This window comes from Anopheles maculipalpis, chromosome 2RL, assembly GCF_943734695.1.
Source record: "Anopheles maculipalpis chromosome 2RL, idAnoMacuDA_375_x, whole genome shotgun sequence".
NCBI classification, from domain to species: Eukaryota; Metazoa; Arthropoda; class Insecta; order Diptera; family Culicidae; genus Anopheles; species Anopheles maculipalpis.
In genome coordinates, this window is record NC_064871.1 from 43,395,779 (window position 1) to 43,416,073 (window position 20,295).

Sequence of the window (20,295 nt, forward strand, 5' to 3'; positions counted from 1 at the left end):
GCTATTTTAAATGATTTTTCACGATTGCCTAACTGTTCAAAAAACTTTGCTATAAAAAAAAATTATGCATGTTCTTATGCATGTTCATTTAGCTCGCTTTTTTCGTTCTACATTTCCCATCCTCACCGTTACGATGTTATTTTGTTAAAATTTCATCAACCCCATCTGCAATGTGATTTTCAATAGCTTTTTCTAAAAGCAGGTTGATTCTCCGCTTGCTAAAGCGTATAAAACACGCGTGGCATGCGATGAGCAAAAAATGAAGCGCGGACGATGTTTAAATTGTCGTTTTTAATATCAAATACTTTTGTTCCTACACTTGTTCCTCCGGGCTATAGGCTCTCGCGAAAAGAAATGCTTCAAAATTTCTAGCAAATCCAACCTAAAGAAAATTTACCGACTTACACTCCCCCATATTTCATCTAACATAAAATTCATTCTTAACTTCTTAACTATGGTGAACTAAAACCAGACATTAAAAATAAAACGGGATGTACGGATAACGACTGGCTATTGGTCTAAAAAAACTCATTATTCTCAGTATCACACAGCAAAAAGCAACATTCGTTCTTGCAACGATCGCAAACGACCCCGCCGCAGGCAACGCACCCGGCAGAGGGAAAACGATGACGATCACCACACCACACATCCACACGATGCACATGCATACACTCTGTTAAACTCGCGACCATTCAGCATTCAAATAGGATCCATGCGTTACAATTCTCTCACTATCAAATGGCGCCATCCTGCCCTCTGTAAGGAATACTACTTCACATCCGGATACGTGGGTAGCTCCACAATTTCGATCTTATCGTTCACCTTGAACGAGGGGAACAGTCCCACCTGATTGGTGCGCAGATTTTTGCCCTTTGAATAACCGTTCCAGTGGTTACCGGCAACGCCAACCAAATCGCCCGTCCGCAGCTGAATTTCGTCGTGACTGTTCGGATCGTGCGGTAAGACAACTTCGCGATTGTGCGAATTCTGCCCCCCGTAGTAGTAGATGTCGTCCAGCGACCGGAAGCGACCGGATGCATCCGGGTACATGCTTTGCATGATTTCGTACGCCACACGGCACACCTGCGAGCTGAAGGTGCACACGAGGTAGTCGCTGAGCGAGAGTAGATGTATGTCAAGAATGATACCATTCAACGAGGAATCGGTGTAGCGGGTCGATACGGCCGCCATCTTGGCCACGTTCGGATCGCCGATCACCTCATACTGAGGATATTTGGTTTTCGTTTCTTCAATCACCTGTAAGGGGAGATGAATTATTATATTTACTATTTCTTGCTCAACTTGCTTGCGTGATGCTTACCTTCGGATCGTCGCTCGCTACGAATACACGCCGCTTGTCAACCTTTTCTTTCAGCTCCAGCTGATTATAGTAGTCATCAACCGCCGTCATGTACTCCTCGATACCATGGAATGCAGCTTCCGTACCAACTTTATCAGTCCGACGCACGTGCACGCTGCAAAATAAAACAATGCTTAGTGTGGTAGCTCCCTTGCAGAACAAACAACACAGTCTGTAATATTTACCCAACGATTGGTTTCTTGAAACCCAACCGCTCGATGCCATTCTCGAGCATTTGTTGCGTTTCACCGGTCGGTTTCAACAGGTACTTGAGAAACTGGCCTATCCACCACACGATCGGATCGCCGTGTAGTTTCATCAACCGTGGTGCCAAATCGGCCGGTATTGCCAGGGGCAGGTAGGGTGGACGCGGATTCAACGAATCTATAATCGGAAGTGTTAGCACCTGGGTATTCGTCTGCCCCGGCCAACTAGCGTGCGATGCACCGTTCGAATCCAGGCACGTATCCGAAATCGGTTGGAACACTTCCTCCCATCCGGCCTTGTGGTAGCGCCATCCTTTCGATTTCAGTATCAACGTGCGCTCGGTCGCGTACGCCATAATGAAGCAATACACCACATGATGTAGCTGGCATCCATAGCCACAGCCTTTGTTTAACCGACAGAGCAGCTTCCGGGCGGTGGAACAATTTTCCGGATTCTGTAGCCGTGTCAGTCGCTTCTGTACCAGATCGCTCAGATCGGTCGCTTCACGATGCCGCCAAGCTTCATAGCCGTCCACCGTGCGCATTCGATCGATATCGGTCAGCAGGGAGCGTTTGTGTTCGGCCGCTAGCGACAGGAAAGCATTCAACGGCTTCGCCAATTCTGGTGCCGTTCGTTGCACCTGTTTTTGTACCTTGGTTACCTCAGACTGCACAAAGTTCCACAGTTCCTGAGTGTTGGTATTGACGCGTCGCCGAAGCCGTTCGTACTCGAGCGACGGTCCATTGCGAGGCCGTCCAAGTGCGAACCAGCCGGCACCACCGTCCTGCTCCAGCTTGCTGCCCAGCTCGTCGATAAAGTGTTGCTTTCGGTCGGCGGACGTGCCGGCATCGGCCATATACTCGTCAACTAACAAGCGCAGCTCTTGGTCGATCTGTTTCGAGTGTTCCAGCTGTTGGACGGCTCTTTCGAGCCTTTTCAGTGAATCGTCAGCATTGGCAGCGGCGTTGCTGGACGACGAGGCGGAGGTATTCAGTTTGGAGTAGAATATCAGAACAAACAGGACCCACACGCACAGAAACGGTACGAGCACACGGGCCCACGGATTAAGGCCCATCAGCTGCCGGATAATCATGATGATTGTTGGGGAATGTGATGTTAGTTGTGCCCTTGTCCCCTTTTCTTCAGACAGCACACATTTGATCAGTTAATTTTCTATTCGCTCTGGTGGCCCGAGCACTCCGCGTTGTGTCAGGGGCGGTATTACACACGAAATAATATAATACGTTCAATCAACTGACCGGTGACGTGGAGCATTCGTACTATCTTTCGTTTCCCTCCGCACGATTCTTATCGCTCTTTGTTTTCTTTCCCTCCCCCCAAATCTAGGAAAGCACCACCAGCTGGGGTTAAGGTTTTAGGAACAACGGAACCAACTCCAACCCATCAGCTCCGTAAACTGCGAATGAATTGCATTACACTCGTGCCAAATAGAACAATCACTTTCTGTACCACGACTGAGCTTTGAGAATGGGGATTCGCCAATCTCCGTTCTCCCACCGTAAACAGTCGCACAGCCACTTCTCTTCACGCCACGATGAGCATACCACTTTAATCTACCTGGACTACCACCACCGCCAGTCACACTACCGGATGCCGGAGATGCGCTTTAATTCATTGACCCGTTTGCCTTTGCATTTCGGCGACGTTGAGGCAACCTTTTGTCACGCTAATGTGCACCATTTGTTTATATGTAATGGATTTTTTTGTTTTGCGGGCGGTTTAGATTTTTCGCCTGGTACACCTCCACTAACACTACCGACAGTACCACTGCTGCCTTCCCGTTGAGACAGTATTTTGTTTTGATAAAGTCGTAGAAATCTGTTGGTACACAACCAAACACCAAACGCTTTTCGGACGTCCTTCCTTTAGAACTAACAATTTCTCTGTCTGTAGGTCAAACTTGAAATGATTTCGTGTCCCATGCTACCGCGTACTGCGGCCGATTTTCCGCAGCTACAAATTTCCAGCAACAAAACCCTCTTCCAAGCCAGACGGATTTGACGTTTGCAAACAAACCGCCACGATCGGGATTAGCGAGCAGGAACACGTTTAAAGTGGCAAGTTGATTACTTTTGTTTGGCTTTTTTATCGCGCCTTCCGCAACGAATAGCGACAGAAGAGTTCGAGCTTCTTCTCCTATTTTAATTCGTGCCTTCGATAGTTTTATATAATGACTCGCAAAAATCTTTTTTTTTTGTTTGAAGAGAATAAAATGAATGGCAATTGCCGATTATCGGATTCCATTAATAAATTTAAAAAAGAAGTGCAAAAAACGATATCATTTTTTATCAGCAATAAATAACCGTGCTTTATTTGTGGATTATTTTAGTGTCTTTGCCAACAGCTTAGCCTCAAGCTTTCCCAACAGAGATTACCACCTTATCCCGCAGCATGGCCCATGGAGCTCACTTGCCACAGCATCCACCAGATTTTTCCTTGCATCCACCGCTGGCACAGGCACACTTGCAATCCGTGGCACACGTTTGCCCATTGCCACATCCGCTAGTACATTTGCAATCTGTAAAATAAAATTCCTTCTTAAATTGTACCTCGTCTACACATTATTAACAAAAAAAAATCTCCAACTTACCATTTCCACAACACTTGCAAGGCATTTTCGGGGTGTAGTTTCGCTCTCGTCGACACGCCTATACTGGTGTACTAGAAGTAATGGAAAATTGGCACCTATTCGCACTGTTTTTTTTTCCGGTGATAACAATATGTGTCGTCTGCTCACACACAAACTCACTCTCTCTTTGCACTTTGGCACTGGTCTACTGAGATCGATGCGAAAGGTGCATACTTTTATATCGTCTCCATCCGTTCCGGGGATTGCAGCAATTGAACCATTTGAAAGTAGCCCGCGTGCACTTCCGCACCATAAAGAGAGAGAGAGAGACAGTGAGCTTCAGCATGAGAGAGTGTCGTGTGCAAACAGCGTTTAAACATGATGCTTTTGTTATAATACGTGTCGTTAGCTTCCACAGCTTTAGCTCATGCAATTTCAATAGTTTTGCACGCCTTTTTTGCTGATGCAATTAACACTAGACGGCATCGACCAATATCGACACGTGGCGTTTAAAAAAAAGCTTTTTCGCCCCCAATTGTACGAATGAGTATGATCGAAATGATGCAGTTTTGTGCACTTCTACATCATTCAAATAAAGCTTACGATGCAATTCTATTATCGCTATCGTAAACAATGGTGCTGTAGTCAACAAAGCCAAAGTTGCGCCAACGTGTTTACAACCAAATTTGTTTGTGCGAATGTGTCATGCTTCGCTATGGTTTGTGATATCTAATCACGCCACAAACAAACAAAATCAGCGGGTCAATGACGCCCCCCATTAACGACGCGCTGGAGTCGCGTTTCACGTTGATCAATGTCTCGTTTGCACTCCTCACCAACACGTTCGTTTGTTCGAATTCAATATTCTCATGTGTGGCGTGTCGGTGGTTCATCGATGGGATGTTTGCGTTGCACACGGAAACTACCATTTGCCGTCCAATATAAGCCTGTGTATCAAGTAGCAAGAGTGTAATCAGTTCCGAGTGAAGCGACAGTTGTTGGTGCGTTCAACAAGAAATACCAACAAAATCTTAACTCAAGATGCCTTGCAAAACTTGTCTTGCCGGTAAGTAGACCTGCGGCGCTTGCTCATTTCAATTTAATAATCCGTTTGCTTCCGTTTCTGCAGATTGCAAATGCACAACCTCAAGCTGTGGCAGTGGATGTGGTTGCGAGTCTCGTTGTACCTGTCCGTGTAAGGATGGCGCTAAGGAAGGCTGCTGCAAATAATACAGCCCTTAAAACTAATCGGAGCCTTTCCCCCCAGTGAAGATTCGGATGACATAAACAACATGGAGCATAGAAAACCGACGGATTGGGGGTATAACACATTAAGTACACTTTTCATTCCCATTCTCCTTTTCTAACTTATAAAAACAGAAACATTGTAAAAAAAAATTATTTGAAATACATGTAACCATTAAATATTGTAAATGCGTAACTTTAAGGCTGATAGTGGTAGGAGATTCGGAACGAACTTTCAACGTTCGATTCATTTCCAGTCTCTGTGTAACCAGATGTAGTGACACGTTATCTGGTAGTTGAATGGTCCGCTTCATCATATATAGAGCCCTGAATAATGGTTCAAACTTGATTCCTGTTCATTCTAAAACTCTGGAAGAAGTAGAGCAGGTCAAGTGAGTTGTAGAGTAGTTGGAATATTTCAAGTTAGTAGTTTGCAATTGCCGGAGTGTAACCGTCCTACTCGTACCCGGAACCCGGTCACTGTTTCGGTGGAAGTGATGGCTGTGGCAAAGTCGAACCCGGTGGCAGAGGAGGCCACTGGATACCGCTAAAGTTGTACGATGGATAGAGCGGTATGTACGGTTTTGTGCTGCCTATCGCATGTGTGTCCGTGTCGTCGGTTATCACTACGGCCGCTGCATTCATCGCTTCTTCGTACGTTGGTGGTGGAAGATACTCCGGTGGCAGTGTGTTTTGGCGCATGATACCGCTGGCAGATGGCAGCTGTGCTGGAACATTGCCAAAGTTAAATCCAACGCTTTGCGGTGGGGCACTAGCATCACCAGCCACCACCGGAACGGCAACCGTTGCCGGCTGATCCGGTATTAATGGTGTCGTTCCGATGATAAGTGGTATCTCGAGCACCGGATCGGATCCACAACCCTGAACACGCACCGTCAAATGTAAGCGATAGGATACGGAAATGAGATTCTGATCACCGCACGTCGGTACGACGGTTGGCACTACAAGCCGCTGTATGTACTGATTCGTCGCTTCAGCCTCAACACCATTCCCAATGTGTTTGACGATCGTGTGCACCTCTCGGCGGTGTTTGGGCGAAGGTGACTCTGCACGGTATATTACCTCCTGCTGTAGCTTCATGTTCACACCCTCGATGAGGCGGGATGAACGATTGTCCAGATTGATCGTGAGCGGAATCGCCTGCCCGGGTACGTAACCGGTGCAGGGTACGGTTACCCGCACGAACAAAGGTTTCGTGCGCCAAAAGCCACAGCAAAAGACGCGCGCATCTTCCATCTGGGTGGGCATACGGATGGAGGGTGCTTGGAGGTTTAGATCGCGCGGCTGAACGACGGTGAAACCGACTTTGTGCGTAAGGTTAAATTTCCAGGGCCGATTCAACACCACCTGGGCGGTGTAGCGACAGTGTCCGTACGTTCCTTCGAATGAGGTTGGCAAACTGGACGGTAGTTCGCAGGCAAACTGGTACATGTGTTCTCCGGCTGGCAGTTCTGCGGGGTTTCCTGAGTTAAAACAAAAGGTCCTTGATCAGATTTGTTCCACTGTCTAGGAAGATGGTGGATCGTCTTTTTCCTACCATTCTGTTGCGGTGGAAACAGTATCTTCTGCGATGAGAGATGATCACGTCTGGCGCTGTAGTAAACCGTGCGTCTTCGTTTGCCCTGGCCTCGCTTTTCTGACCAATTTATACTGGTGTATCCGACGATCCGGAGCGTGATTTCTGTTGGTGTGGTAAGGTGAACGTTAATTGGAAAGCGCAGAATTGAAACACGGATCAGTCAGGTTAGGCGAAGTCAGAAACGATTTTTTGTTGAAAAACAACACCAAACAAAGGTTCATTTTACACACTCAGTTTCACACGGTAAAGCCACAATTTCGAAAGGCGGCTGGTCGTCCTTGACGACGGAAAACGCGCGTGCAGAGCATACTGCAACCTGCACATTCTGAGTGGTGTGGCATGGTTTGCCTTTACATCTGCTCACCGTTAAACCGTTTTGGCTCGGTCAGCTTGATCTGGACCTCTCCCGTCAACTGTTGTCCACTGAGGTAAGATCCGTGAGTACTGTTGGTAAAGCGTATATCACAGTGCACTTTCATATTGAGGCGTTTTTTTTTTTTTAAAGGGAAAGTCCCTTCCGCTGTTCACGTTAATTGCACACACGCACGCACGCTTTTTTCCACTAACGCGTCTGCTATATACCGATGCTGTTAGCCACCAACTAAACCGGCTCGGAAAACCGATCGTACTGTGAAGCTCTGTATATGCTTGCACAGGGTGGCGATGTTTTGGTGGTGGGAGCATGATGTCATAGCGTGACCTTCCTACGAACAACACACCACTACTCGGGTGTTGGTGTTATTCGCAACCTCTGTGATATCGTGCTGTGCGTATTGGTGTGGCCATTATCTGAATTCTCACTGTCCCGCACAAACATTCCAACCGCAATTCCATTTCCCGTTGGCCACCGGGTTTGGGGTTTGGGGCGACTTCTCGGCACTTCTCTGTCTACGATGGAACATATTCATGGTTCGTTGCAACACACGAATACGAACGCGCGAGCGATTAACGATGCCGCCTTGAAGAATTCCGGTTCAAGATGCTCGTGGTTCGTGGGAAGTGTTCGAATATTCCGAGGCGGTTTGTAAACAAAATTAGAATATAAGCAATAGAGAGGGGAAAAAGAAACGTTATTTATGTTAAGTCTAGGAATTCGTTCGTTCAACCATGTATACGTTTGTTGATAATGATGCTGCGCTTATCTTACCAAATTAGTTCACAGGCAAAAACAACCGTATGGCGAGTATTTACTTTCGATTTGATATTCTCCATAGGCTACCTCATACTGTGCATCTGGTAGGCGGTTTCACTCCCATAATCGTAACCGTTGGTTACCAGCATGTGTAAGATCAATGTCTTCTTGATTTAACGACCTTCTAGGTCACGCTGGCCATTTGAGTCGCTTACTAGACTTGTTGACACCTCGTATTTGGATAGTCAGGACCTTACTATGGGGGTACGGTATGGGTGGGATTTGAGCCCCTGTCATGTCGTATGAAGCGCCCCGGCGCCATTGTCGACTACAACACCGTAACCCCGTCCGGTGCGATATTTCTATATAAAAATCACCAACTGTAAGCAATCGCTACTATTTTCCGCGTGAGTCATCCTGCGGGATTGCAATGAAATATTCATCTAGCACCAAACATTACTCCAGTTGTAAACAATTGAACACACACGTAATCTGCACACGAAACCTATTGGCGCAATGTCCGGCCAACGGCGTTGATGCACACTACACGCGAACCACAACTGTTGCAGTGTACTGTAATGATGGAATCAACCATCGCCCACCGATTGATGGTGCCATATTCCTTATCTTATCGTACACTGCCATCCATTAACAATCGAAGGCAAACCCGCACCGGAGTAGAAATCTACCCGCAAGCGATTGATAAAATGAGCCGTCGTAGCCCTTTTTTGATAGGACATCTAGTAGCAAAGGAACTAGACTAGACGATTCTGCCGCTCAGTATCATTACGATCGTGTGGGAGTTTGCAGGGACACTTACCCGCTGTGTTGACCTTAACGAAAAACTGAAGCAAAAAGCAAAACGCTAAACTAAAATGCCAGAAGCGACCGAGTGTCAGATACGGTTTGATAACAACCCTTGTGGTGTTTATTTTCCCGGCCAAAGCCTCTCCGGATACGTGGAGCTGCGCGTACTAGAAGTATTCAAAGTTAAAGGTAATTCGATTGCCCTAGTGCCATTGAGACCAAGTGATTCTTCCAAACGCATTACTTTTCGAGCAGGTGTGAGTCTACAAATCAAAGGATTCGCCGAGGTTAAATGGTCGGAGAGTAGTGGTACGGGCAAATCCCGCCGTACCGTACACTACCATGGACGGCAGGACTATATCAACACGGTCACGTATCTGCAGGGTTCACCGGAGGGCAATCCGTTCGATATTGCGCCCGGAACGCACACGTACCGGTTCGGTTGCCAGCTACCGCACAATTTGCCCACCTCGTTCGAGGGCCAATACGGTCATGTACGGTACACTGTGCGCGTAGTACTACACCGACCGTGGAAGATAGATCCAACGTATAAGGTCGGCTTTACCGTGCTACGCCACGTGAATCTTAACGAGAATGCGCTCTCACTGTCCATGCCGTGCAAGCTCGAGCTGCAGAAGGTGTTCTGTTGCGGACCATGCGCCTCCGACCCACTGTTCATTTCGGCTCAGGTCCCAATCGGTGGTTACGTACCCGGTCAAACGATAGCGGTTCATATTGAGGCGTCGAATAGAAGCAAGAAGCGGGTGACCGAGTTCAGCACAAAGTTAATGAAGAATGTGTGCTACATCAGCCAGACACCGTACAGCCGTGTGAAGCTAGTGCCGGAAGTGGTGGCAGAGGTACGCTGTCAGGGTGTGGCCGCCGGTGAGCAGTGCACTCGGGATCAGTTTTTGGCAATACCGGCACTACCTTCCACTAGCAATCAGTGTCAAGTGTTGACGCTCGGGTATGAGGTAGAGGTTGAGGCTAAAATTCCCGGACCAAACATTAATCCGCGCATTCGCATTCCGATAACGCTCGGTACGGTGCCATTAGCAGCGCACGCCATCCCCACGATGGGTAATAACGAACAGTTACAGGCGTATCCCGTACCGTCCGTACAGGAACGTGGCGTGACAGAACCATCGGTTCCTCCCCCTATTCCGTACGATCAACTCAAACCAACCGGCATGTCAACCGTATCCACGGATCAACTACGTAAGGATGCACCGTTATTGCGAAACGATCAATATTTTTCAATTTGTTTTTCACTCTTTGTCTTGGTTTGTGTACAGCACCTCCGACGTACGAGGAAGCCGTTGGATCGACACCGGCCAACATACTCGAGGAGGGCGAAGAAAATACGGGCAGCAACAATTTCACGCCACAGTACATGGTTTACCGGTTCAGTGAGTAGGAAGATTCTTCGGGCACGTTTACAACCACAGCACGATTCCACTTTGAGCAACAACACGTGTACAGAAGCTGTTTTATCATTAATTTGTTAATAAATGCAACCATTTACGCTTACTTGCAGTAGTATAATAAATCGTATGTTTTACAAACAAATACAGTAAGCGTTTGGAGCATGTCATGAGTCATGAAGCAGCGAAGTCCGAAGACTCATTGTTTGGGGGGAAATCGTGCCTACTACGGACGCAACAAACTCATGCGATCCAGGAGACTCCAACAACACACGAATTGCACGATACATCGTATCGAGATCGAGGTAATCGAGGTAATCCAGGGCTTGTATCTTTACAGGTGCGAGTCCTGGATTATGCCGGAGGAAGACTATCTTTGGCGGTGTGTGCGAACAGTGCGTGTAGCGAAGGAGAATGAACCACGCGCTAGCTGAGCTGTTTGGCGGTGCTGATATCCTGATGGTCAAAGCCGGTAGGATACGTTGGCTGGGGCACGTGATGAGGATGCCGGACTCATGTCTCCACCAGAAACCTGCTCTTCAGCGACCCGTTCGGGACGAGGCGTAGAAGAGCACAGCGAACCCGTTGGTTGAATCTAGAAGCGTCAAACCTGTCAGAGATCGGATGCAGCCGTGAATGGAGGACTGCAGCCCTAGATCAAGTTGCCTGGAAACGGAAGAAGAATATGCAGAAGTAGTCCGTACCTTAATGAACTCGTTGGATATTTTTTTCGAAGTGCCTTAAGAGGTCGAAGGCACTTGATTCATCACCGTTGGTTATGGAATTGAATTTTAAACTAATTTTTTTGATCTTCTTAGCTGCAATCTGTAGAAGCTACTTAAATCACTAGTATTGGCAACACTGCCACACCAGAGTCAGAAAATTCATTTCACGATTGCTCAACGATGAAACAACGCGTTTCGCACTGATGGTGTAGAATGCCGCTTTTTACGAATTTCAGGAGCATATCCTGCGAGCATAAATTCTCACTGTCTATCTCTATTTCTCTCTCTCTCTCTCTCTCTCTCTCTCTCTCTCGTATTTTCTATCATGTAAGCAAACAAACACCACACTTCCACCTCCTCGTGGGGGTGGTGAATTGTGAGCACAAATACAGTCACAATCCATGACGCCCCAAAAAGCGAAAACATCCTTGTACGATTTACGTCAAATGTAAAGGATACGGACACGACACAACTCACATTTTCATCCCCGCCCGGTTTCTCGCGCAAGAGGCAGCGGCGACGTCCCAAGGACAGTTGTAGTAGCAGCAGCAACAGCAGCAGCAGCATGTTTCAAGTATTTTAGACAGTTTGGGTGCGTAGATTACGCGGATAGAGAAAGAAAATGGTCACAGCTACGAGTGGTGGTTCGTGCGTGTAGTGTTTACTAGTGTCGCTCACAACACACAAAACAGTTCCTATATTTTTGCAAACCAAAACTTTGTAAAAAAACGAAAGAGGATAAAGGTATTTCGATACGGTAATCGATACAGGCGCAATGCCGTTCTAGGCTGCGGGTGCGACCGTATTTTTTCTGTGAAGGAGTTTTTCCATCTCGCGACAAAAGCTTTTATAGGAGGCGCTCAATAATGTTTGATAATCGATTTTAACGAGCGCACACACGGCTGGGACACACATTTGTTTTAAAAATAAAATGCCCGAACCCGAGTGCCACATACGATTCGATAACAACCCGTACGGAGTGTATCTTGCCGGGCAAACGCTAGCCGGTCAGGTCGAGCTCCGCCTAACAGAGATACTCAGTGTAATTGGTGAGTGGACGGCCGCCGTTGGGAAAGCTTTTTGGAATGGTTTTGTAAGAATAATGCTTTGATTTTCCAGGAATAAGTCTACGACTGGATGGACTGACCGAAATAGAATGGTGCGAGTTTATCGAATCAGCCACCGGGCAGCCGGGTGGACGTAAAACGACACGCTACCATGGCCGGCAAACGCTTCTCAACTCTACCAGCTTCCTGTGCGGTTCATCCGTAGGACCGTTGCGGGATCTTGCCATTGGCACACATACGTATCACTTTTCCTGCGAACTGCCTGCCCACCTACCGACCTCGTTCGAGGGTTACCATGCACGCATCCGGTACACGGCCAAGGTGGCGCTCCATCGAACGAAAGCACGTATCGATCCGATCGGACAAACCAGCTTCACCGTGCTGCGGCATCTAAATCTGAACGAGCACGGTGAAGTGCTAATACTTCCAACGAAGAGTGAACTCACAAAAGTGTTCTGCTGCGGACCGTGCTCCTCCGAACCTCTATACATATCTGCCCAGATAGCCCGTACCGGGTACATTCCGGGCCAAACAATTGTGATGAAGATAGACGCGGTCAACCGGAGCCGTACGACGGTGACCGAGTTTCGCGTCAAGTTGGTACAAAAGCTTTGCTACACCAGCCAACAGCCGACGGCGCAAACACGCTCAGATGCGCTGGTAGTGGCCGAATCACGCTGCTCCGGCGTTACCTCGGGTGAGGTGGTGAAGCATCAGCAGAACCTACTCATCCCGGCCCTACCGCCGACCTATACGGACGGATCACCCATCTTCAGCATCACCTACGAGCTGGAGATCGAGGCACGCGTTACGGGACCAAACATTAGTCCCCGGCTCGCAATGCCCATCACTATCGGTACGATCGCGCTCGAGACGTCGGTGCCGTTGAGGGAAAAGTTGAAACCTCTAGCTAAAGCACCGTGGGATCCGTTTAGTAAGTAATCGTCATTCACTGCTCCCGTTCATCGTAATCATGCTCCATGATTAACCCTTCCCATTGCAGGTTCACAGCACTACACGGATATTATAGGCACACGGATACCGGTCAACAACATTGCCCGCCGATCGTTCGCAGGTATGGAGCACCAGGAGCTGCCAAACAACAATTCCAACAACGTACGTCTTCACTATATTGTGCACGCACGGAAAAGTGATTTTCCACGGCCCGATCCGGATGAGAACTGAACGGAGCCGAGTCAAAGAGGACGAACCGGCGTTGTTGTTATTTCAAGTTGCTTGCTATTTACACTGAATCGGATGGGGAAGGGAAGGTACTAATAAGCGTTTTATTTTTATTTTTTAATTTTAAAACAAAAAGAACGCAAACATGAGTACAAAGTCAGTAACATACATGTCATCAATTGCACATCACAAACACACACACACCCACACTGCCTATCGCCGCTTTTGGCATGCCTAAATATGCTTACAACAATTAGCTACAAGAAATAAATATACAAAACCCACTCACGCACAAACGCACGCATGATCAACTATCGTCATCACCTGCTCATTACAACACGTTCCTCCTCGCCTGGGGACAATTTGTATTGCTTGCCGTGTTGTATGTCAGATGCACTTATCTAATGCCTCTAAGTGTGCTTTCCCCGGTGCGTCTGTAGGTTTTTTTTTTGGTAAAACACATTTAATTACAAGCGCGAGACCGGGTTTTTTCGGGTTTTAAGGTTTAAAGAGAAAAAACAATATGTGCGCTTACATGATTGTCAAACGAACCTCGGCGAATGCAACAAAAAAAACCTCCGCTAAACTACTACCTCAAGTGCCATTGAGATTTGTTGCAAAATATACATACTTATGTCGAACAGTGCTGCTGCTACTAAAACTACTGTTGGCCAATTGCGTTCGTCGGTTGGGGTCTTGTAAAAAATGTCATCCGAACTTTTCGTTTAAGAGACAATGCTGGAAGATATACAATTGTTAAGAAATAGCAATAGCAGATTTTTAATTTCTAGCATTTATAATTTAATATAATAAACACCATTTCTCTAGTCGTGCGCCATAACGCACCTCCCCCCCCCCCCCCCCCCCCCATATTGTATATCCATACAAAAAACCTCCTGTTACTATGATTGAATTGAGGCGCCAAATAAATGATACTTCAACAAAAACGACGTGTACGCCAGCTATACAATGAGTTTGCTAGATCGCCACAGCGAATAAGGTCCGGTTACCAGGTGATGCAACGAGGATGGTACCGAACGACTAAAAGTCTATTTAGGCAATACATAAGGACCACACTTCTTCTTTTTCATGGCTTAACGACCTCTAAGGTCATGCCGGCCATCGAAATGGCTTACTAGACTGCCGATACCACGTAGTTGGTTAGTCAGTCCTCACTATGGGAGGACGGTCCGGATGGGATTTGAATCCCGGTTCTGCCGTTTGAAGATCGGCGCCGCTGACCACCGGGCCACCCCAAGCACTACACTTAGTAGGCCTAAAGTGAGAAGGAGTGATGGCGTTGATGCGTCTACCAGAATGACCAGCTTATTGGACGGTGAACTGTATCAAGAACTTACAGCAGCATCATGGATAGAAAAGAAGAAAGTGTAAATTTAAATCACTCCTAAATAAACTGTTGTAAAAATTTGGTGCACTTTGGATGAGGCATTCTGGAGAACTATTGCACCGAGTAACTAAATTTCAAAATACCAATGAAATGCGACCTGGCTGATGCTGTAAACCTACGGTATATACATTTCCTTGATAAAAAAAATAATAAACTAATGCAATTTTCCAAGGTTAGTAATTTAAAATACGACCTTTCTGGCAACATTGGACAGGTTGCTTGGAAATTGCACTCACACGCACACACCGGCTACTGTTCGCAATCACACACACTCTCTCACCCTTTTCGCTCTCTTTCCGGAACCGCACTCTGTCGGAGAGGTAAGTCTGTCAATATAACACAAACACACCTATACACGACAGTCACGGAACCGGCGACCGCTCGCCGTGCTAACACTTCTCTTGTTTGGTGGCTGTGGCACGGACCGCGCTGCTCGCTAGTACCGAAAACTGGTTCCCGTGTTGTGTGCGTACATCAGTGCTTCCACCTTCCGAATTAAACCGGCGTTGTGCGCGAACCACCACTTTAAAAGATTTCACTCGCCCTATTCTGCATCATCTTTATTGCCCCCGTGTTCAGGAACGTGGCAAAAAAACCACCCCATTCCCGTGTCCTTTTTTATCGTGAAGTGCGGTGCGTATATTGTTACTGCAAGTGTGTGCAGAATTGGTGATTGGCAGTGTGTAGGCGGTATCTCTAGTGCACGAAAAAGTGTTTGAAGCAGTAAAGAAACCGGCAAAACCTACCTAAAAAGGATGGGTCTGAAGGAATGTACGATCGAGTTGGATAATCCGTACAATACGTATTATGCTGGCCAGACAGTGAACGGTCGTGTGACGTTTACGTTCGATTCGGCGAAGAAGATACGGGGTGAGTATTGGGTGCTGCCGAGGCTATAGATTTGGTACCACTCAGCATATGGTAGCATTCGCATCTACGATAGTGTAGTCATAGACGAACACGACCAGTTAATTGTATCACGAGGGATTTCTATGATAACCCAGTTAGAGGACACCCATTAATGGGCTACTAATTTCGATGACATCATCTGTCAAAAAATCGTAGCCGCTAGGCGCCGTTGTGGAAATGGGGCGGATGGGTGGCTTGCGTTTGCATCAAATCCATCAACATCTTCAAGCATGCAGAGAGAGAGAGGCGGCGGGAACACACACACATTCATGTTTCATGCTGTGTGGCGACATTTTGGCAAGCAAGTAGTAGACAAGAAATAGCTGTTCACAACACCCTGACAACGGTGGCGATGATGGCTTAATCATGCTTATAACCTGCAGTGCAGTGTGCATGTACTTTTTTCCGTTCATACTGTATTACTTCACTCGAATGGAATGTACGATGCGACTTAGTGGTGTGAGAATGATAGTTTCTACTTGAACTAATTGCCCTTTTGTGAGCCGAATCGCTATCCAAAAATACTATACCCCCAACAAGAAAAAAACCCTATCTGGAAACGAGAAGCATGTTTTTTATGGTACAGTGTTCCATTCTTTCGCATTCGATTGGTTAAACGAACCAGGCGCACCCCAAACACGCATCCGAGAGAGAGCATCGTGCGTGTGTTTGAGCCTGCATAACCCCAACCAACCAACCGGTTCAAGAAGAAGCTTCGGGGAACAACGCGTGAGCATGTTTATTTTTATATGCGCTTGTAGTGCTTGCTTGCTTCTATACGTATGTATCTATGTATGTTCCTTCTTCTGCATTCCGTGTCGAATTGCGAACGTGTTTCACACATGCTGAGCTGAGGCATATTTTTGAATCTTTCGGCAAATCTAAATACGATCACTTTGTTAGCAATGACCCTCAGTGGAAGTTTTATAGATTTTAAACTCTTGAAAGGAAATACAACATAACTAGCTCGCGAAGTGCCAATAAGCCTGCTATCCTTCCATCTAAATTATAAGCGATTCCATATGGATCGCACGCAGCATGGAGTTTTGCGTCACCGCTTGCTTGGATTGAGTATTCCTATGCCATCTTGGTTACTATCAATCATCATCCCTGAACTTGATCGTAAAAGTTTTTTATAAACCTTTCCGTTACGGGTTTCGGACATGATCGTGGATGACCATGAAGCTGCTTTTTAAAAATGAAACCAACCAACGTTTCCTTATCGTTAAATACTTGTTTGTTATTTACGAGCGGCGGAAGTGATACAATAAAAATTACAATTTTCCAAACAACCGTTAAATTGTTCCACAAAATTGCAAAACCTCCGGATTTTCAGTTCACTTAACGAGCTTCCTAGCCTTGATGACAATACGAAGTTGTAGTAGTCAGTCCTTACTACGGGAAAACAGTCCGGATGATAATTTTAGATATTAGACCAACTACTACCCAACAGTGTAACAAAAATATGATGTACTTTGTATCAAAAGTTAATAATCGTATTTCCTTATTTCACGTTTCTTATTGTAGGCATCGTTATCAAGTTCGCCGGCGAAGCCGAAACTAAATGGAGCGAAACGGAAACAAAAACCGATCAAAACGGTAAACAGTACGAATCGACCACGAACCTTACCGGCCAGGAGGAATACTTCCAGATACAGTACTACCTGCTCGGTGGTAAGAATGCGGCCGAAACGGAACTGCCCGCCGGGCAGCACTGTTACCCATTCACCTGTGCCCTTCCACCAACGCTACCATCCTCCTTCGAAGGCGAATGGGGTTTCGTGCGCTACACGGTCAAGGTGACGCTCGATCGACCCTGGAAGTTTGATCAGGACATCAAGATGGCATTCACTGTCATCTCGCCCGTCGATCTAAACTTAAATCCACGCGTTAAGGATCCGTTTAAGCTGGAGCTGGAGAAAACGTTCTGCTGCTTCTGTTGCGCTTCCGGACCGTTGAACGTGATCGTACACGTACCGGTAACTGGGTACGTTTCAGGCCAATCCGTTCCAGTAACGGTCGAGTGTGATAATGCAAGCAATGTTTGCGTGAACAAGATCACGATCAATCTGCGCAAGCTGCTTGCATTCCACGTGCACACACCGAGGCGCGAAACGAAGCGCAAGAAGGAGTATGTTACCAGCATTTCGATGGGCCCGGTTGAGGCAGGCAACAGCCAAACATGGCAGCAGTTCTTGCAGATACCGCCCCTGCCCCCGTCGAACCTCGTCAACTGTGGCATCATTGATGTGGATTACGATATTAAGGTGGCTGCCGAGGTGTCCGGCATGCATTCCAACTTGGACGGTAACATACCGATCGTGCTCGGTACGGTACCGCTCGAGTCGTTTCAGCCACCGCCACCGTACACGGACAATCCGTCCATTCAGGCAATCGAAACGGATCCTTCCATGCTCCCGACGCAACCGGTCAGTCCGGCCAGCCCACCCAGCAATGGGGCGGGCGGTGCACTCGGTTGGAACGTTGGTGATAACAAAGCTTATCCGAATATACGTAAGTGTGGGAAAGAGTTGTGACAAAAGATTACCATTGATGGAGGATGAGCAGCTAATTTCTGACATTCTCTTCCCATTTTTTAGCTCCACCGACGTTTGCTGAAACTTCGTACAAAGCACCGACTATTTCCGGGAAAAATGATTCCGAATTTACTCGCATCGTTGGAGGAGCAGAATACGCTCCCCGGTATCCAACGTACGCGTTCACGCCATCTGCACCGCCACCGCCACCCAACTATGGATAAGGTATCCGCCGTTCAAGAATCGGTTAAACGGTCATCACTCTTAACCTTACACTTGATTCTCGAATAGTCCCTCTTACTCCCATCAACTATATAATGGCATATATGAAAGGCAGGTAAAGTTATGCTAACCTGCGGCGTCTTGTGTGCAAAATGATCCAGCCTCGTTCTGAGTTTACTGAAACAATTTGCTATCAGTACAGGAAGATGCGGTCAAGGGAAAAATTCAATGAATGTTGTTGTCACAGATGCACAAGAACGCAGTGCGCTTTTTTTTAGGATGATCACATGCATTATAATTTGCTTGTTTTCATCATTCAACATCAGTTTAATGCATTCATTAGTCTGACATTTTATGGTCAATTATAGCCAACCTTTAGCATTTTTCTTTCGCTTATCGATACCCCAGCAACTACGGCTAACGACCCGTAAAGTATAAAGTGTTGGACCTTTTTTTTTTAGTTAGGTGCATCAATGCAAGCACCTCCTTTATGTTAAGTCTGTGCTATTGTACTGCGCATTATTCGTTTCGTTTAATTCTAGAAAGCGTTGCGCGCAACAAAACTCATGCTTATTTTTAATGGAAAACTACATCACATAGATCGTGCTGCTTGGCAGCTTAGTTCGACCCGGTTCTTGAGAGCGTTCAACGTTCTTCGCGGTGTACATTAGTAAAGTTTCCATCCGACATGCAACCTGCGAACGACAAAATTTTGCGGTGAATATACAGACACACCCAACCGCAGAATGTATTAGAATGATGTTGCCAAACTACGAAAAAAAGTCCTTTAATTATGCATTGTCCCATATGTATGATGTCAGTATACAATATTGACTTGTATTGTAGAACAGAAACGAAAGAAAGAAGAAAATGAAAACTCATGTTACGCAGCTGCAACAGTGCCTACAAGTTTTATATTAGCTCTATGTGTGGTTTTGTACGCACAGGGAACAAATAACGAAAAAAAAGTATAACAACTAACCTCAACTGGAAACGAACAGGACTGCAAGACAACACATAACAGACAGATCTGGCGCAGGGGAAAGGCCGTCCAGATGCACTCGAATATACCACGAAGTTAGAAGGAAACAAACAAACAAACAAAAAGAAATTACACTATTAATCTAAACCAGTATACAGACATGAAAGGTTGATTCGAGAGGAGGGCCAGTGATTGAATGGATCGGTTGAACTTGTGTCATTTTATTTATCCACGCAATTGACACACCATCTTCCAACTACTCCTTCTACTTTTAAAGAGACATTTAGTCGCTATGTAATGCAAAACATTGAAACAACTTGCTTTCTACGAAGCACACTCTATGAAAAGCTTGTGAAGGTTTATAAACGTATGAAGTTCGAAATATGAAACACTGCGCCAACAAATTTGAACGAAGTGAAATTTTACGGGTGTAAGTAAACGATTTGTTCGACGCTAATTCAGACAAGTTGCACGACGTTTTAGGAGAAATAAGTCTTCATCTATTTGCGCCCTTATTCGAAACAACCCCCATAAACTATGTAACGATTTATGCAATGAGTAATAAAATGTAAAAAAGGTGAATATAATTAATTTTATTACTGTAACCTCAAAAGGATACTGTTGTTTATATATGTTCTCAATATTTGCTTTTGCCTTATTTTTTTAACCGCAATCTATTAAAGGAAGTGTATATTAGCATAGCTACATTTCTTCCACATTTGTTGCAAGGTTTTATTTACAAATGACCGTCTACTTTATCGTACACAGAGGGTAAACCGTTGTGTCCGTTTTTTTTTTTTCATGGTAAAGTTTGGGTAAATGAATTCTGAGGAATCATCGTTTGCTCATTCATTCATCGCCGCTATTACAGTGTGGAACTTGCATGTATGCATTTTGA

At 46.2% G+C, this 20,295-nt stretch overlaps 6 protein-coding genes across 6 annotated transcripts in view; 3 read left to right on the plus strand and 3 right to left on the minus strand.

Moving 5' to 3' along the window:
• The window catches only part of LOC126557814 (fumarate hydratase, mitochondrial-like), a 269,371-nt gene that overhangs the window by 23,256 nt on the left and 225,820 nt on the right, over positions 1-20,295 (minus strand). The gene's annotated exons all lie outside the window — the stretch shown is intronic.
• LOC126557523 (alpha-(1,6)-fucosyltransferase) lies at positions 645-2,678 on the minus strand. The gene is made up of 3 exons (XM_050213329.1): positions 1,546-2,678; positions 1,322-1,475; positions 645-1,257 (listed from the first exon to the last, which is right to left on the minus strand). The coding sequence occupies exons 1-3, from the start codon at positions 2,658-2,660 to the stop codon at positions 769-771; spliced, it is 1,758 nt and encodes a 585-aa protein (XP_050069286.1). The 5' UTR covers positions 2,661-2,678; the 3' UTR covers positions 645-768.
• LOC126558120 (arrestin domain-containing protein 3-like) lies at positions 5,880-7,483 on the minus strand. The gene is made up of 3 exons (XM_050214074.1): positions 7,367-7,483; positions 6,961-7,104; positions 5,880-6,886 (listed from the first exon to the last, which is right to left on the minus strand). Exons 1-3 carry the CDS (start codon positions 7,479-7,481, stop codon positions 5,880-5,882), a joined length of 1,266 nt encoding a protein of 421 aa, XP_050070031.1. The 5' UTR covers positions 7,482-7,483.
• LOC126558206 (arrestin domain-containing protein 3-like) lies at positions 9,010-10,358 on the plus strand. Its single transcript, XM_050214173.1, has 3 exons — positions 9,010-9,130; positions 9,197-10,159; positions 10,237-10,358. Exons 1-3 carry the CDS (start codon positions 9,010-9,012, stop codon positions 10,356-10,358), a joined length of 1,206 nt encoding a protein of 401 aa, XP_050070130.1.
• On the plus strand, positions 12,020-13,342 carry LOC126559836 (arrestin domain-containing protein 3-like). The gene is made up of 3 exons (XM_050216009.1): positions 12,020-12,139; positions 12,210-13,091; positions 13,161-13,342. The coding sequence occupies exons 1-3, from the start codon at positions 12,022-12,024 to the stop codon at positions 13,340-13,342; spliced, it is 1,182 nt and encodes a 393-aa protein (XP_050071966.1). The 5' UTR covers positions 12,020-12,021.
• On the plus strand, positions 15,503-18,481 carry LOC126558128 (arrestin domain-containing protein 3-like). The gene is made up of 3 exons (XM_050214083.1): positions 15,503-15,617; positions 17,184-18,170; positions 18,257-18,481. Exons 1-3 carry the CDS (start codon positions 15,503-15,505, stop codon positions 18,415-18,417), a joined length of 1,263 nt encoding a protein of 420 aa, XP_050070040.1. The 3' UTR covers positions 18,418-18,481.

Bases quoted from the DNA above. Each gene is read 5' to 3' on its own strand.
- LOC126557523 (XM_050213329.1), bottom strand. From the start codon at position 2,660: ATGATTATCCGGCAGCTGATGGGCCTTAATCCGTGGGCCCGTGTGCTC. The intron at 1,476-1,545 runs GTAAATATTACA...TTTATTTTGCAG, and splicing joins TTCAAGAAACCAATCGTTGG to CGTGCACGTGCGTCGGACTG. The intron at 1,258-1,321 runs GTAAGCATCACG...CTCCCCTTACAG, and splicing joins TAGCGAGCGACGATCCGAAG to GTGATTGAAGAAACGAAAAC.
- LOC126558120 (XM_050214074.1), bottom strand. From the start codon at position 7,481: ATGAAAGTGCACTGTGATATACGCTTTACCAACAGTACTCACGGATCT. The intron at 7,105-7,366 runs GTGAGCAGATGT...CCACACCAACAG, and splicing joins CGAGCCAAAACGGTTTAACG to AAATCACGCTCCGGATCGTC. The intron at 6,887-6,960 runs GTAGGAAAAAGA...GTTTTAACTCAG, and splicing joins GTTTCCACCGCAACAGAATG to GAAACCCCGCAGAACTGCCA.
- LOC126558206 (XM_050214173.1), top strand. From the start codon at position 9,010: ATGCCAGAAGCGACCGAGTGTCAGATACGGTTTGATAACAACCCTTGT. The intron at 9,131-9,196 runs GTAATTCGATTG...CTTTTCGAGCAG, and splicing joins AGAAGTATTCAAAGTTAAAG to GTGTGAGTCTACAAATCAAA. The intron at 10,160-10,236 runs GTAAGGATGCAC...GTTTGTGTACAG, and splicing joins CGTATCCACGGATCAACTAC to CACCTCCGACGTACGAGGAA.
- LOC126559836 (XM_050216009.1), top strand. From the start codon at position 12,022: ATGCCCGAACCCGAGTGCCACATACGATTCGATAACAACCCGTACGGA. The intron at 12,140-12,209 runs GTGAGTGGACGG...TTGATTTTCCAG, and splicing joins AGAGATACTCAGTGTAATTG to GAATAAGTCTACGACTGGAT. The intron at 13,092-13,160 runs GTAAGTAATCGT...TTCCCATTGCAG, and splicing joins AGCACCGTGGGATCCGTTTA to GTTCACAGCACTACACGGAT.
- LOC126558128 (XM_050214083.1), top strand. From the start codon at position 15,503: ATGGGTCTGAAGGAATGTACGATCGAGTTGGATAATCCGTACAATACG. The intron at 15,618-17,183 runs GTGAGTATTGGG...TTCTTATTGTAG, and splicing joins TTCGGCGAAGAAGATACGGG to GCATCGTTATCAAGTTCGCC. The intron at 18,171-18,256 runs GTAAGTGTGGGA...CCCATTTTTTAG, and splicing joins CAAAGCTTATCCGAATATAC to CTCCACCGACGTTTGCTGAA.